The 13,325-nt window shown below is 45.9% G+C and overlaps 1 protein-coding gene across 3 annotated transcripts in view; it reads left to right on the top strand.

Moving 5' to 3' along the window:
* Window positions 1-13,325, top strand: part of LOC115101603 (activated CDC42 kinase 1-like) — a 153,936-nt gene that overhangs the window by 47,133 nt on the left and 93,478 nt on the right. Inside the window, exon 1 of one of the 3 annotated variants that reach the window (XM_065005950.1) lies at window positions 10,333-11,637. The exons of the other annotated variants lie outside the window; for them this stretch is intronic. Coding sequence (XP_064862022.1) covers window positions 11,536-11,637 — 102 coding nt within the window. The 5' untranslated portion in view covers window positions 10,333-11,535. Of the gene's footprint in view, window positions 1-10,332; window positions 11,638-13,325 lie in introns of those variants that run through there. 3 annotated transcript variants of the gene reach the window in all.

Here is a 13,325-nt window from a genome sequence, read left to right as displayed (position 1 = left end):
TACTACCTCCCTTTCTCTCCCAGTATTACCATCAGTACTACCTCCCTTTCTCTCCTAGTATTACCATCAGTACTACCTCCCTTTACTCTCCCAGTATTACCATCAGTACTACCTCCCTTTCTCTCCCAGTATTACCGTCAGTACTACCTCCCTTTCTCTCCCAGTATTACCATCAGTACTACCTCCCTTTCTCTCCCAGTATTACCATCAATACTACCTCCCTTTCTCTCCCAGTATTACCATCAGTACTACCTCCCTTTACTCTCCCAGTATTACCATCAGTACTACCTCCATTTCTCTCCCAGTATTACCGTCAGTACTACCTCCCTTTCTCTCCCAGTATTACCATCAGTACTACCTCCCTTTACTCTCCCAGTATTACCGTCAGTACTACCTCCATTTCTCTCCCAGTATTACCATCAGTACTACCTCCCTTTCTCTCCCAGTATTACCATCAGTACTACCTCCATTTCTCTCCCAGTATTACCGTCAGTACTACCTCCCTTTCTCTCCCAGTATTACCGTCAGTACTACCTCCCTTTACTCTGCCAGTATTACCATCAATACTACCTCCCTTTCTCTCCCAGTATTACCATCAGTACTACCTCCCTTTCTCTCCCAGTATTACCATCAGTACTACCTCCCTTTCTCTCCCAGTATTACCATCAGTACTACCTCCATTTCTCTCCCAGTATTACCGTCAGTACTACCTCCCTTTCTCTCCCAGTATTACCATCAGTACTACCTCCCTTTCTCTCCCAGTATTACCATCAGTACTACCTCCATTTCTCTCCCAGTATTACCGTCAGTACTACCTCCCTTTCTCTCCCAGTATTACCATCAGTACTACCTCCCTTTCTCTCCCAGTATTACCGTCAGTACTACCTCCCTTTCTCTCCCAGTATTACCGTCAGTACTACCTCCCTTTACTCTCCCAGTATTACCATCAATACTACCTCCCTTTCTCTCCCAGTATTACCATCAGTACTACCTCCCTTTCTCTCCCAGTATTACCGTCAGTACTACCTCCCTTTCTCTCCCAGTATTACCATCAGTACTACCTCCCTTTCTCTCCCAGTATTACCATCAGTACTACCTCCCTTTACTCTCCCAGTATTACCATCAGTACTACCTCCCTTTCTCTCCCAGTATTACCGTCAGTACTACCTCCATTTCTCTCCCAGTATTACCGTCAGTACTACCTCCCTTTCTCTCCCAGTATTACCATCAGTACTACCTCCCTTTCTCTCCCAGTATTACCATCAGTACTACCTCCCTTTCTCTCCCAGTATTACCGTCAGTACTACCTCCCTTTCTCTCCCAGTATTACCATCAGTACTACCTCCCTTTCTCTCCTAGTATTACCATCAGTACTACCTCCCTTTACTCTCCCAGTATTACCATCAGTACTACCTCCCTTTCTCTCCCAGTATTACCGTCAGTACTACCTCCCTTTCTCTCCCAGTATTACCATCAGTACTACCTCCCTTTCTCTCCCAGTATTACCATCAATACTACCTCCCTTTCTCTCCCAGTATTACCATCAGTACTACCTCCCTTTACTCTCCCAGTATTACCATCAGTACTACCTCCATTTCTCTCCCAGTATTACCGTCAGTACTACCTCCCTTTCTCTCCCAGTATTACCATCAGTACTACCTCCCTTTACTCTCCCAGTATTACCGTCAGTACTACCTCCATTTCTCTCCCAGTATTACCATCAGTACTACCTCCCTTTCTCTCCCAGTATTACCATCAGTACTACCTCCATTTCTCTCCCAGTATTACCGTCAGTACTACCTCCCTTTCTCTCCCAGTATTACCGTCAGTACTACCTCCCTTTACTCTGCCAGTATTACCATCAATACTACCTCCCTTTCTCTCCCAGTATTACCATCAGTACTACCTCCCTTTCTCTCCCAGTATTACCATCAGTACTACCTCCCTTTCTCTCCCAGTATTACCATCAGTACTACCTCCATTTCTCTCCCAGTATTACCGTCAGTACTACCTCCCTTTCTCTCCCAGTATTACCATCAGTACTACCTCCCTTTCTCTCCCAGTATTACCATCAGTACTACCTCCATTTCTCTCCCAGTATTACCGTCAGTACTACCTCCCTTTCTCTCCCAGTATTACCATCAGTACTACCTCCCTTTCTCTCCCAGTATTACCGTCAGTACTACCTCCCTTTCTCTCCCAGTATTACCATCAGTACTACCTCCCTTTCTCTCCCAGTATTACCTACCTCCCTTTCTCTCAGTATTACCATCTACCTCCCTTTCTCTCCCAGTATTACCATCAGTACTACCTCCCTTTCTCTCCCAGTATTACCATCAGTACTACCTCCCTTTCTCTCCCAGTATTACCATCAGTACTACCTCCCTTTCTCTCCCAGTATTTACTACCTCCCTTTCTCTCAGTATTACCATCTCCCTTTCTCTCCCAGTATTACCATCAGTACTACCTCCTTTCTCTCCCAGTATTACCATCAGTACTACCTCCCTTTCTCTCCCAGTATTACCATCAGTACTACCTCCCTTTCTCTCCTCCCAGTATTACCATCAGTACTACCTCCCTTTCTCTCCCAGTATTACCATCAGTACTACCTCCCTTTCTCTCCCAGTATTACCATCAGTACTACCTCCCTTTCTCTCCCAGTATTACCATCAGTACTACCTCCCTTTCTCTCCCAGTATTACCATCAGTACTACCTCCCTTTCTCTCCCAGTATTACCATCAGTACTATTTCTCTCCCTTACCTCTCTCCCAGTATTACCATCAGTACTACCTCCCTTTCTCTCCCAGTATTACCATCAGTACTACCTCCCTTTCTCTCCCAGTATTACCATCAGTACTACCTCCCTTTCTCTCCCAGTATTACCATCAGTACTACCTCCCTTTCTCTCCCAGTATTACCATCAGTACTACCTCCCTTTCTCTCCCAGTATTACCATCAGTACTACCTCCCTTTACTCTCCCAGTATTACCATCTCCCTTTCTCTCCCAGTATTACCATCAGTACTACCTCCCTTTCTCTCCCAGTATTACCATCAGTACTACCTCCCTTTCTCTCCCAGTATTACCATCAGTACTACCTCCTTTCTCTCCCAGTATTACCATCAGTACTACCTCCATCAGTACTACCTCCCTTTTCTCCCACCTCCCTTTCTCTCCCAGTATTACCATCAGTACCTCCCTTTCTCTCCCAGTACCTCCCTTTACTCTCCCAGTACTACCTCCAGTATTTCAGTACTCCCTTTCTCTCCCAGTATTACCATCAGTACTACCTCCCTTTCTCTCCCAGTATTACCATCAGTACTACCTCCCTTTCTCTCCCAGTATTACCATCAGTACTACCTCCCTTTCTCTCCCAGTATTACCATCAGTACTACCTCCATTTCTCTCCCAGTATTACCGTCAGTACTACCTCCCTTTCTCTCCCAGTATTACCATCAGTACTACCTCCTTTACTCTCCCAGTATTACCGTCAGTACTACCTCCATTTCTCTCCCAGTATTACCATCAGTACTACCTCCCTTTCTCTCCCAGTATTACCATCAGTACTACCTCCCTTTCTCTCCCAGTATTACCATCAGTACTACCTCCCTTTCTCTCCCAGTATTACCATCAGTTACCTCCCTTTCTCTCCCAGTATTACCATCAGTACTACCTCCCTTTCTCTCCCAGTATTACCATCAGTACTACCTCCCTTTCTCTCCCAGTATTACCATCAGTACTACCTCCATTTCTCTCCCAGTATTACCATCAGTACTACCTCCCTTTCTCTCCCCAGTACTATTACCGTCAGTACTACCTCCCTTTCTCTCCCAGTATTACCATCAGTACTACCTCCCTTTCTCTCCCAGTATTACCGTCAGTACTACCTCCCTTTCTCTCCCAGTATTACCATCAGTACTACCTCCCTTTCTCTCCCAGTATTACCATCAGTACTACCTCCCTTTACTCTCCCAGTATTACCATCAGTACTACCTCCCTTTCTCTCCCAGTATTACCATCAGTCCTACCTCCCTTTCTCTTCCGAGAAAGCTATTTTTCTTTGTAAACTGCAATGACCTGTGTCTTTAGCCTAGTTAGCTTCTGTTAACAATCCATAGTGTGATTCATATAGTAGACTTGTCTTGTGATCTCAACCTCAAGGATGAAGTCATCCACTAAGTCAACAGCAGGTCATCTGTGACTGGAAGAGGTGACACACACACACATATACACACATACACACACACACACACACACACACACACACACACACACACACACACACACACACACACACACACTGTTTTAAAGCCATCTTGGTACTCCCCCACCACCATCATCAGATTTTGGGAGCTATAGAAAAGCATTATTAATTCATACTTTGAAATTATTTTATGTGAGCTAAGCATAAAAATGTAAAAAATATATTCAGTCATTCCTGAAAGTATAATTTTTGGAAAGTTCTAATGTTACTGCCCCAGTATTTTATATTTATTAAATTCATGTCAAAATTAATTGAAATACTCCCAATATGGCCAACCATTGTCTTCAAAGCCTCTCATTAGCCAATACATAGCACCAGCAATCTAGAGTTTATACACTGTGCATACAAAGGTATTAGTATACCCCTTCATTATAGTGGATTCGGCTATATCAAAAGTTATTTGTCACATGCCGTTCAAGAATGCAGTTCAAGAAATAGAGTTAAGAAAATATTTACAAAATAATCTAAAACAAAATGAAACACAATAAAATAACTATACAGGCGGTACCGGTACCGAGTCAATGTGCGGGGGTACAGTTTAGACTAAGTCATTTGTACATGTAGGTAGGGGTAAAATGACTATGCATAGATGATTAACAGCAATTAGCAGCCGTGTAAAAACAAAGGGGAATTTAAATAGTCTGGGTGGCAATTTGATTAATTGCTCAGCAATCTTATGGCTTGGTGGTAGAAGCTGTTAAGGAGCCTTTTGGACCTAGACGAAGATAGTTTGTTGACGATGTGGACACCAAGGAACTTGAAACTCTTGACCCGTTCCACTACAGCCCCATCGATGTGAGTGGGGGGGTGTTCGGCCCTCCCTTTCCTGTAGTCCACGATCAGTTGTCCACGATCCTTTGTCTTGCTCACGTTGTTGTCATGGCACTACATTGCCAGGTCTCTGATCTCCTCCCTATAGGCCGTCTTATCGTTGTCGGTGATCAGGCCTACCACTGTTGTGTCGTCACCAAACTTAATGATGTTGTTGGAGTCGTTCTTGGCTACGCAGTCGTGGGTGAACAGGGAGTACGGGAGGAGACTAAGCACGCACCCCTGAGGGGCCCATTTGTTGAGGATTGGCGTGGCAGGTGTGTTGTTACCTACCCTTACCACCTGGGGGCAGCCTGTCATGAAGTCTAGAATCCAGTTGCAGAGGGAAGTGTTTAGTCTCAGGGTCCTTAGCTTAGTGATGAGCTTTGTGGGCACTATGGTGTTGAATGCTGAGCTGTAGTCAATGAACAGCATTCTCACATAGGTGTTCCTTTTGTCCAGGTGGGAAAGGGTATTGTGGAGTGCGATTAAGATTGCGTCATCTGTGGATCTGTTGGGGTGGTATGCAAATTAGAGTGGGTCTAGGGTGTCTGGGAAGATGGTGTTGATGTGAGCCATGACCAGCCTTTCAAAGCACTTCATGGCTACTGACATGAGTGTTATGGGGGGGTTATCTTCACTTTCTTGGGCACAGGAACTATGGTGGTCTGCTTGAAACATGTAGGTATTACAGACTCGGTCAGGGAGATGTTGAAAATGTCAGCGAAGACACTTGCCAGTTGGTACACATCCTCGTAATCCGTCTGGCCCCGTTTCCTTGTGAATGTTGACCTGTTTAAAGGTCTTGCTCACATCGGCTACGGAGAGCATGATCACACAGTCGTCCTGAACAGCTGGTGCTCTCGTGCATGCCACAGTGTTGCTTGCCTTGAAGCTAGTAAGAAAGGCATTTAGCTCATCTGTTAGGTTCGCGTTACTGGGCAGCTCGCGGCTGGGTTTCCATTTTGTCGTCCATAATAGTTTTCTAGCCCTGCCACATCTGACGCATTTCAGAGTCGGTGTAGTATGGTTCAAACTTAGCCCTGCATTGACACTTTGCCTGTTTGATGGTTCGTCTGAGGGCATATCGGAATTTCTTATACGCGTCCAGATTAGTGTCCCGCACCTTGAAAGCTCTAGCTTTTAGCTCAGTGGGGATGTTGCCTGTAATCCATGGCTTCTGTTTGGGATATTTTCGTGTAGTCACACTGGGGACAACGTCTTCGATACACTTATTGAAGAAGCCGGTGACTGAGGTGGTATACTCCTCAATTCCATTGGACGAATCCCGGAACATATGCCAGTCTGTGCTAGCAAAACAGTCCTGTAGCGTAGCATCCACATCATCTGACCCCTTCCTGCTTTAGTTTTTGCTTGCATGCAGGAATCAGGAGAATATAATTCTGGTCAGATATGCCAAATGGAGGGTGGGGGAGAGCGTTGTATGTGTCTCTGTGTGTGGAGTAAAGGTGGTCTAGAGTTTATTTATTTGATTTTTTCCTCTGGTTGCACATATGACATGCTGGTAGAAATGAGGTAAAACGGATTTAAGTTTGCCAAAACACCAGTGTGATCATTCTTCAGTGGTCCCTGTATTGTACAATCAAACCAGTGTGATTTAGAAAGCTTATTTACAATGTCCAGTTTCAGTATGACGCAACAATCAGCATTTGAGCTGGCCACAGTTTTTTCAGAAACATTTTGCACAAACAGTCTTTACAAAGTTATGTCCAGAATGTGAGCAGTTTATTTTTGGATGCAATGTTCAGACATTCACATTAGTAGCTACAGCATAACACAGTCATCCAAACCTGAAATTTTTGTCTACGTTTCTCCTAGCGCTAACTGAGGAAAGTTTGACGTAACACAAGTGGTGATATTTAGCTAACTCTCGGCTGACATAAACTATAATATGAATTAGCTAATAGCAATTACTATTATAATTAATCACATCTCGGGTGAGCTCACCATTGATCTAAATAATTTAGTAAAGCACTTTCTAGGAATCGAAAGTAATCCGACGATGGGTAGTTTCTGCGCACCGCCATGTTTGTTTTTTCACAGACACCAAAGATAATACGATGAGACAAGATGAGTGGTCTGTTTATAGTATGCATGTTGAAGGGGGTGTGACGTCTACCATCGTTCACATCCCACCATTCACTTTCGGGAAGTTATAGAAAAAGGAGTGAACCCTTACTCACTTCATTTTGTTATAACATCTTTGGTCGGCAGACGACTACGTGAAACGCAGAATGCATTGTATGTCAACAAACATGGCTCCACATATAGCTGGAATTATCTTAGTTCATCATAATCAGTACAACCTTCAAAAAAGTATTTTACACACTGTGTCCATTACAATCTACACAAGAATCGGAACGCATGATGTTGAAAACATGTGAATAAAACAGTAAATATGAATAATTACCACACAAAACATTTTCTGATAGTGATTTATTGATACAAGTGGCGCGTGCCGGCAGTCAATCACATAACCTCCCACTCTGAGCCATTCAGTGTTGTTGTTTATGTATGTAGCTAGTGAGATAAGCTGTAGCATTAACAATGTCTTTCAAAAGGAGACAACTCACAAATGCGGAAATTCTGGAAATTCACATTTTTTTCCCTGGCTGAACGAGGACACAGATAAGACGACACAGATAATATACAGTTAGCTGGGTTTTCCGTGCATCGGCAGGACAGAACAGCTATGTCTGGTAAGACGAGGGCTGGTGGTGTGTGTGTCTCTATTTGTCAATAACAGCTGGTGTGCGATGTCTAATATTAAAGAAGTCTCGAGGTATTGCTCGCCTGAGGTAGAGTACCTCATGATAAGCTAGACCACACTATCTACCAAGAGTTTTCATATCCGTCTATCCGTCTATCCCATCTATCTCTGTTGGCCACCCTCAGCCAATCCCATCTATCTCTGCTGGTCACCCTCAGCCCATCCCATCTATCTCTGTTGGCCACCCTCAGACCATTCCATCTATCTCTGCTTGTCACCCTCAGACCATCCCATCTATCTCGGTTGGTCACCCTCAGCCCATTCCATCTATCTCTGCTGGTCACCCTCAGACCATCCCATCTATCTCTGCTGGTCACCCTCAGACCATCCCATCTATCTCTGTTGGTCACCCTCAGCCCATTCCATCTATCTCTGCTGGTCACCCTCAGACCATCCCATCTATCTCTGTTGGTTACCCTCAGCCCATCCCATCTATCTCTGCTGGTCACCCTCAGACCATCCCATCTATCTCTGTTGGTCACCCTCAGCCCATTCCATCTATCTCTGCTGGTCACCCTCAGACCATCCCATCTATATCTGCTTGTCACCCTCTTCTGGTTTCTATGCAACACATATCTTTCAACTATGCTGTGATGTTAAACTACAGTTTCGATCTATCTAATCGAATAGAATCCACAGATTGCGAGTTGAAGATAAATACTTTTACTAAGAGTATTAGTAAATGACTGACCCGGTCTCTCCAGATCTCTCAACAGTACTATTTCTAGGGTCAATTTTAGATCAATGTTATGCATTTTCAGCCATTCCTGAACCCAAACCTGATGTAACGGATGTGAAACGGCTAGCTTAGTTAGCGGTGGTTCGCGCTAAATAGCGTTTCAATCAGTGACGTCACTTGCTCTGAGACCTTGAAGTAGTAGTTCCCCTTGCTCTGGAGTGATGGGTAACGATGCTTCGTGGGTGACTGTTGTTGATGTGTGCAGAGGGTCCCTGGTTCGCACCCGGGTATGGGCGAGGGGACGGTCTAAAGTTATACTGTTACACTGAGACCAGAAACACCAAAATAAATGGTCTATTGATTCTGTATCCTCACAACAAAATCTGCAGAGCTTCGATGATTTTATGCCCTAAATATTAAACATTTTGTTGGTGGCAAGAATTCTATCTAATAATTGAATCTTGAATCTTGCGTTGTTTAATATATCAACACATATCATGGAATCGGTACGTCAAACATCTCTTCCCAACATTTAGGAATACACTCCCTATTCCCAAATGTGATTGTTACGCAACAGGACATTTAATCTGAGTTGCCCTCACACTGAATTCAGCTGCTGAGAGGGGGTGGGCGCTAGACTACCACACTGCAGGGACAGGACAACAAAGCCTCTCGTTCAGGAAAAGGTAAGAGAAGGAGAGGAAGTTACATAGCAAGGGGTGAAGAGTCGGCAGGTTGTCGTTCTTAACTGTGTGTCTTTAGCCTTCATTCTGGACCTGGTTGGACCTGCTTTCTTTACCTTGACAAACAACTTGTGGAATAAATTCTTGTTTGTTATTTTTAAGTTGTAATTGATTATATATCGACCACCAGATCCTACATGAAGGAGTTGATTTGAAATTGGGGCATTCCTCTAGTCCCAAGTCTGTAACACTGTGTTGTGTGAATCGTTTTAGAATCGTTTCGCCTAGATTTATTCTTAAACAGACAAAGCCCCAAGCACCATTAAACGGTAGGGAAATCAATGAATCATCGTCATTTTGCCCAAGAATTTGATTTGATTTGTATCACAAGAAAACGCAACAGCAATAATAAGTCGAAGGTCACAGGAGCAGAGGTCACTGCCATGTAGGTGTGTGTGTGTGTGTGTCTGTGCCCGCTGTGCAGGGCCAGGAGGGAACAGATTTAGCAGGGGAGGTGGAGAAGGGATGAGAGCATTAAGCCTGATAAGCGGGTTGCGAATAACAGGCCCCAGGAACGGGACTGCACTAGACCGGCCAAAACCGTTAAGAGGCATAGAGAGAGATGGAGAGAGAAAGATAGAGTTAACAACCTCAGTGCTACCGTTATTGAGATCAAGTGCTAATGCCTTGGTCAGTACCATCGAGACCATGACTCTATTGTCATGGTTAGATTGTGGAGAGAGAATCAGGAGGCTGACAGATTAAACAGTTTCTGCCTCTCTTGTTCTGTCATTTATTTGTTCGTTCTCTCTCTCTACTCCCCCTTTTATCCAGATGTCAGCTCAGATAGCCTCCAGATTGGGGGGGGGCATCCTCCCATAGCAGAGTGGTGCTTTCTACACACACACACACGCAAACACACGCACACCGCCCAGTGTGGCCGTGTTTTTCTCCCTCCTATATGGCAGGATTAGTGATCCACATTAATGCCTGTCTCCTCCCCTGTCGGCCTCCTGCCACCTCATTGGCCGCTCCTCTCAGGACCACCGCTGACTGTAGATCCCCGTGGCGACGACCGGGGAGGGGGGGTTCCACTCTCGCTGTGGCAATGGGGAGGCGACCACTCATCAAATCGCCGACCAGCTGGAGTAAAAACAAATTAATTGGGAGAAAAATAAGCATTGTGAAGGAAAGAGATGACAACAACAACAAGGGATTAACCGTCGGCTCCAACTGAGCAATCAGGAAGTCTGTTTAAAACTGCACCAAAAAAAAACACACCCAGTTTCTCTCTCCCTCTCCTCAGTGCTAAGCTGCTGGTCAGAGTGGACAGCTGTTCAAAAACTAGGAGGATGGAGATGCATACAAAATGAAAAATAGCCCTCGGGACTCGGGTGAAAGACGCATTCTACATCCTCTTGTTTTTCAATGCCGCCTTCCTGTATTTGTTTTGAAGATGAGGCAATAAGGTAAGCCCGGACATAGGGATGCTGTGGAAATAGAACGACTGAGCGAGAAGAGGGAGAACTAGTGCAGCGTGCGTCAGCTCTGAGGCATTGACCAATGAACAAGCAGCGCGCGACAGAAAGAGAGAGGGAGACGGACGGTGACAGCCTGTGATGCGAGGAGGAAAGCGAGAGAGCGAAGAGCAGGACTGGAAGGTCATTTAGACGAGATGGAAATAAAGGAGGATCCGCCACCCTTTGACGACACCTGTCTACAAGACTATCCTCAACACCAATCAACAACATAGCTGGACTCCTGCTACATCCACATATAGGGGAAACCCTCCACAGAACCTGACTCAACCTGTCATTCCCAGAGGAATGGCCATTGTGAAGAGGACAATCCTACCTTGCGCTCCTGTCCTTTTCTTAGTGTACCTAATCAAAAAAACTTGGTCACTTGTTATGGCTGGCTGACCACAACATCCCCTTTTTGAATGAAACCCAAGAAGTGTATACAGAAAAGAAGAAGGGGATATCTTTGACTGCTACGACGAGGAATAGCCTGTCTGTTGTTCGCCAGAACACACACTGGATTGGTGATTCTCAGCCCAAGGTGGACCAGGAAACCACTGGACTGAGGCTATTGGAGAGATGACTGACTGACTGACTGACTGACTGACATTGCCATGGGAGAGATGGCTGACTGACTGACTGACAGTGTTGGACTTTACCATGGGAGAGATGGCTGACTGACTGACTGACTGACATTGCCATGGGAGAGATGGCTGACTGACTGACTGACTGACTGACATTGCCATGGGAGAGATGGCTGACTGACTGACTGACTGACTGACATTGCCATGGGAGAGATGGCTGAGTACCAGCGACTGGATGAGACATCGGACTACCAGCGACTGGATGAGACATCGGACTACCAGCGACTGCCCAGCGTTGACGAGGAGGTAGTTCACTTCACACCCACACCAATCATGGAGCGATGGTCACTTTGTTTTCAGACAGCACTGCTGCCTAACTACTCATCAGTAGAGAACATGAGGCCTTCATTATGACATGGCAGGAAGTGTGTGTGTGTGTGTTTTCAAGTCCTGTATTCTATTACTTATGAGTCATTATTTATTAGGTGAAGTATTTCAAGTCGACTGATTTTAAAGAAACTCTTTCAGATCTCTGTTCATGTGATAGTATCTTGTTGAAGTCTAGTGCTTTTGTATTTAACCCTGAATATAAAGAACACCACCAGGCTAATGTATCGTGTGTGTGTGTGTGTTCCAGGTACCCATCTGGCAGTATAGTTGTTGCCATCTACCATTCATTCAACAGATGCAGTGATTATGACTAGGCTAGGCTAGGCTAGGCTAGGCAATGCATAGCTATATTTTTTGCGTCTATCTGTTATGGTCTGTGTGTCTGCTCAACCCTTCAGATCATGACTGTCACTTTTTCTCTGTCTCGCACGCACGCACGCACACACACACACACACACACACACACACCCAGCCCACGTTATTGAATGCGGAACCATGAGGTCATTGATGAAGTGCTGCTGAATGACTTTTGTGATGGGACGCACCCACACCCTCCTCTGTCCTCCCTCTCATCCATCCATCCCTCTCTCCTTTTCTTTCCCTCCTTTCTCACTAATGTGATATGCAGTCATTAGAGGGCTGTCTGTCTCTCTGAGGAGGTAGCCATGTCTCTGTGCTGACAGAGTAGCCCGTTCTGTTAGGTCAGGGGAGGAGGTAGCCATGTCTCTGTGCTGACAGAATAGCCTGTTCTGTTAGGTCAGGGGAGGAGGTAGCCATGTCTCTGTGCTGACAGAGTAGCCTGTTCTGTTAGGTCAGGGGAGGAGGTAGCCATGTCTCTGTGCTGACAGAGTAGCCTGTTCTGTTAGGTCAGGGGAGGAGGTAGCCATGTCTCTGTGCTGACAGAGTAGCCTGTTCTGTTAGGTCAGGGGAGGAGGAAGCCATGTCTCTGTGCTGACAGAATAGCCTGTTCTGTTAGGTCAGGGGAGGAGGTGGCCATGTCTCTGTGCTGACAGAGTAGCAGGTCAGGGGAGGAGGAAGCCATGTCTCTGTGCTGACAGAATAGCCTGTTCTGTTAGGTCAGGGGAGGAGGTGGCCATGTCTCTGTGCTGACAGAGTAGCAGGTCAGGGGAGGAGGTAGCCATGTCTCTGTGCTGACAGAGTAGCAGGTCAGGGAAGGAGGTGGCCATGTCTCTGTGCTGACAGAGTAGCAGGTCAGGGGAGGAGGTAGCCATGTCTCTGTGCTGACAGAGTAGCAGGTCAGGGAAGGAGGTGGCCATGTCTCTGTGCTGACAGAGTAGCAGGTCAGGGGAGGAGGTAGCCATGTCTCTGTGCTGTAGCAGGCTGAGCCATGTCTCTGTGCTGACAGAGTAGCAGGTCAGGGAAGGAGGTGGCCATGTCTCTGTGCTGACAGAGTAGCAGGTCAGGGAAGGAGGTAGCCATGTCTCTGTGCTGACAGAGTAGCCTGTTATGTTAGGTCAGGGGAGGAGGAAGCCATGTCTCTGTGCTGACAGAGTAGCAGGTCAGGGGAGGAGGTAGCCATGTCTCTGTGCTGACAGAGTAGCCTGTTCTGTTAGGTCAGGGAAGGAGGTAGCCATGTCTCTGTG

The sequence above is a fragment of the Oncorhynchus nerka genome, linkage group LG20 (genome assembly GCF_034236695.1).
Source record: "Oncorhynchus nerka isolate Pitt River linkage group LG20, Oner_Uvic_2.0, whole genome shotgun sequence".
Classification (NCBI taxonomy): Eukaryota; Metazoa; Chordata; class Actinopteri; order Salmoniformes; family Salmonidae; genus Oncorhynchus; species Oncorhynchus nerka.
The sequence above is the reverse complement of the archived record's forward strand: the minus strand, read 5'-3'. Positions and strand labels throughout refer to the sequence as shown.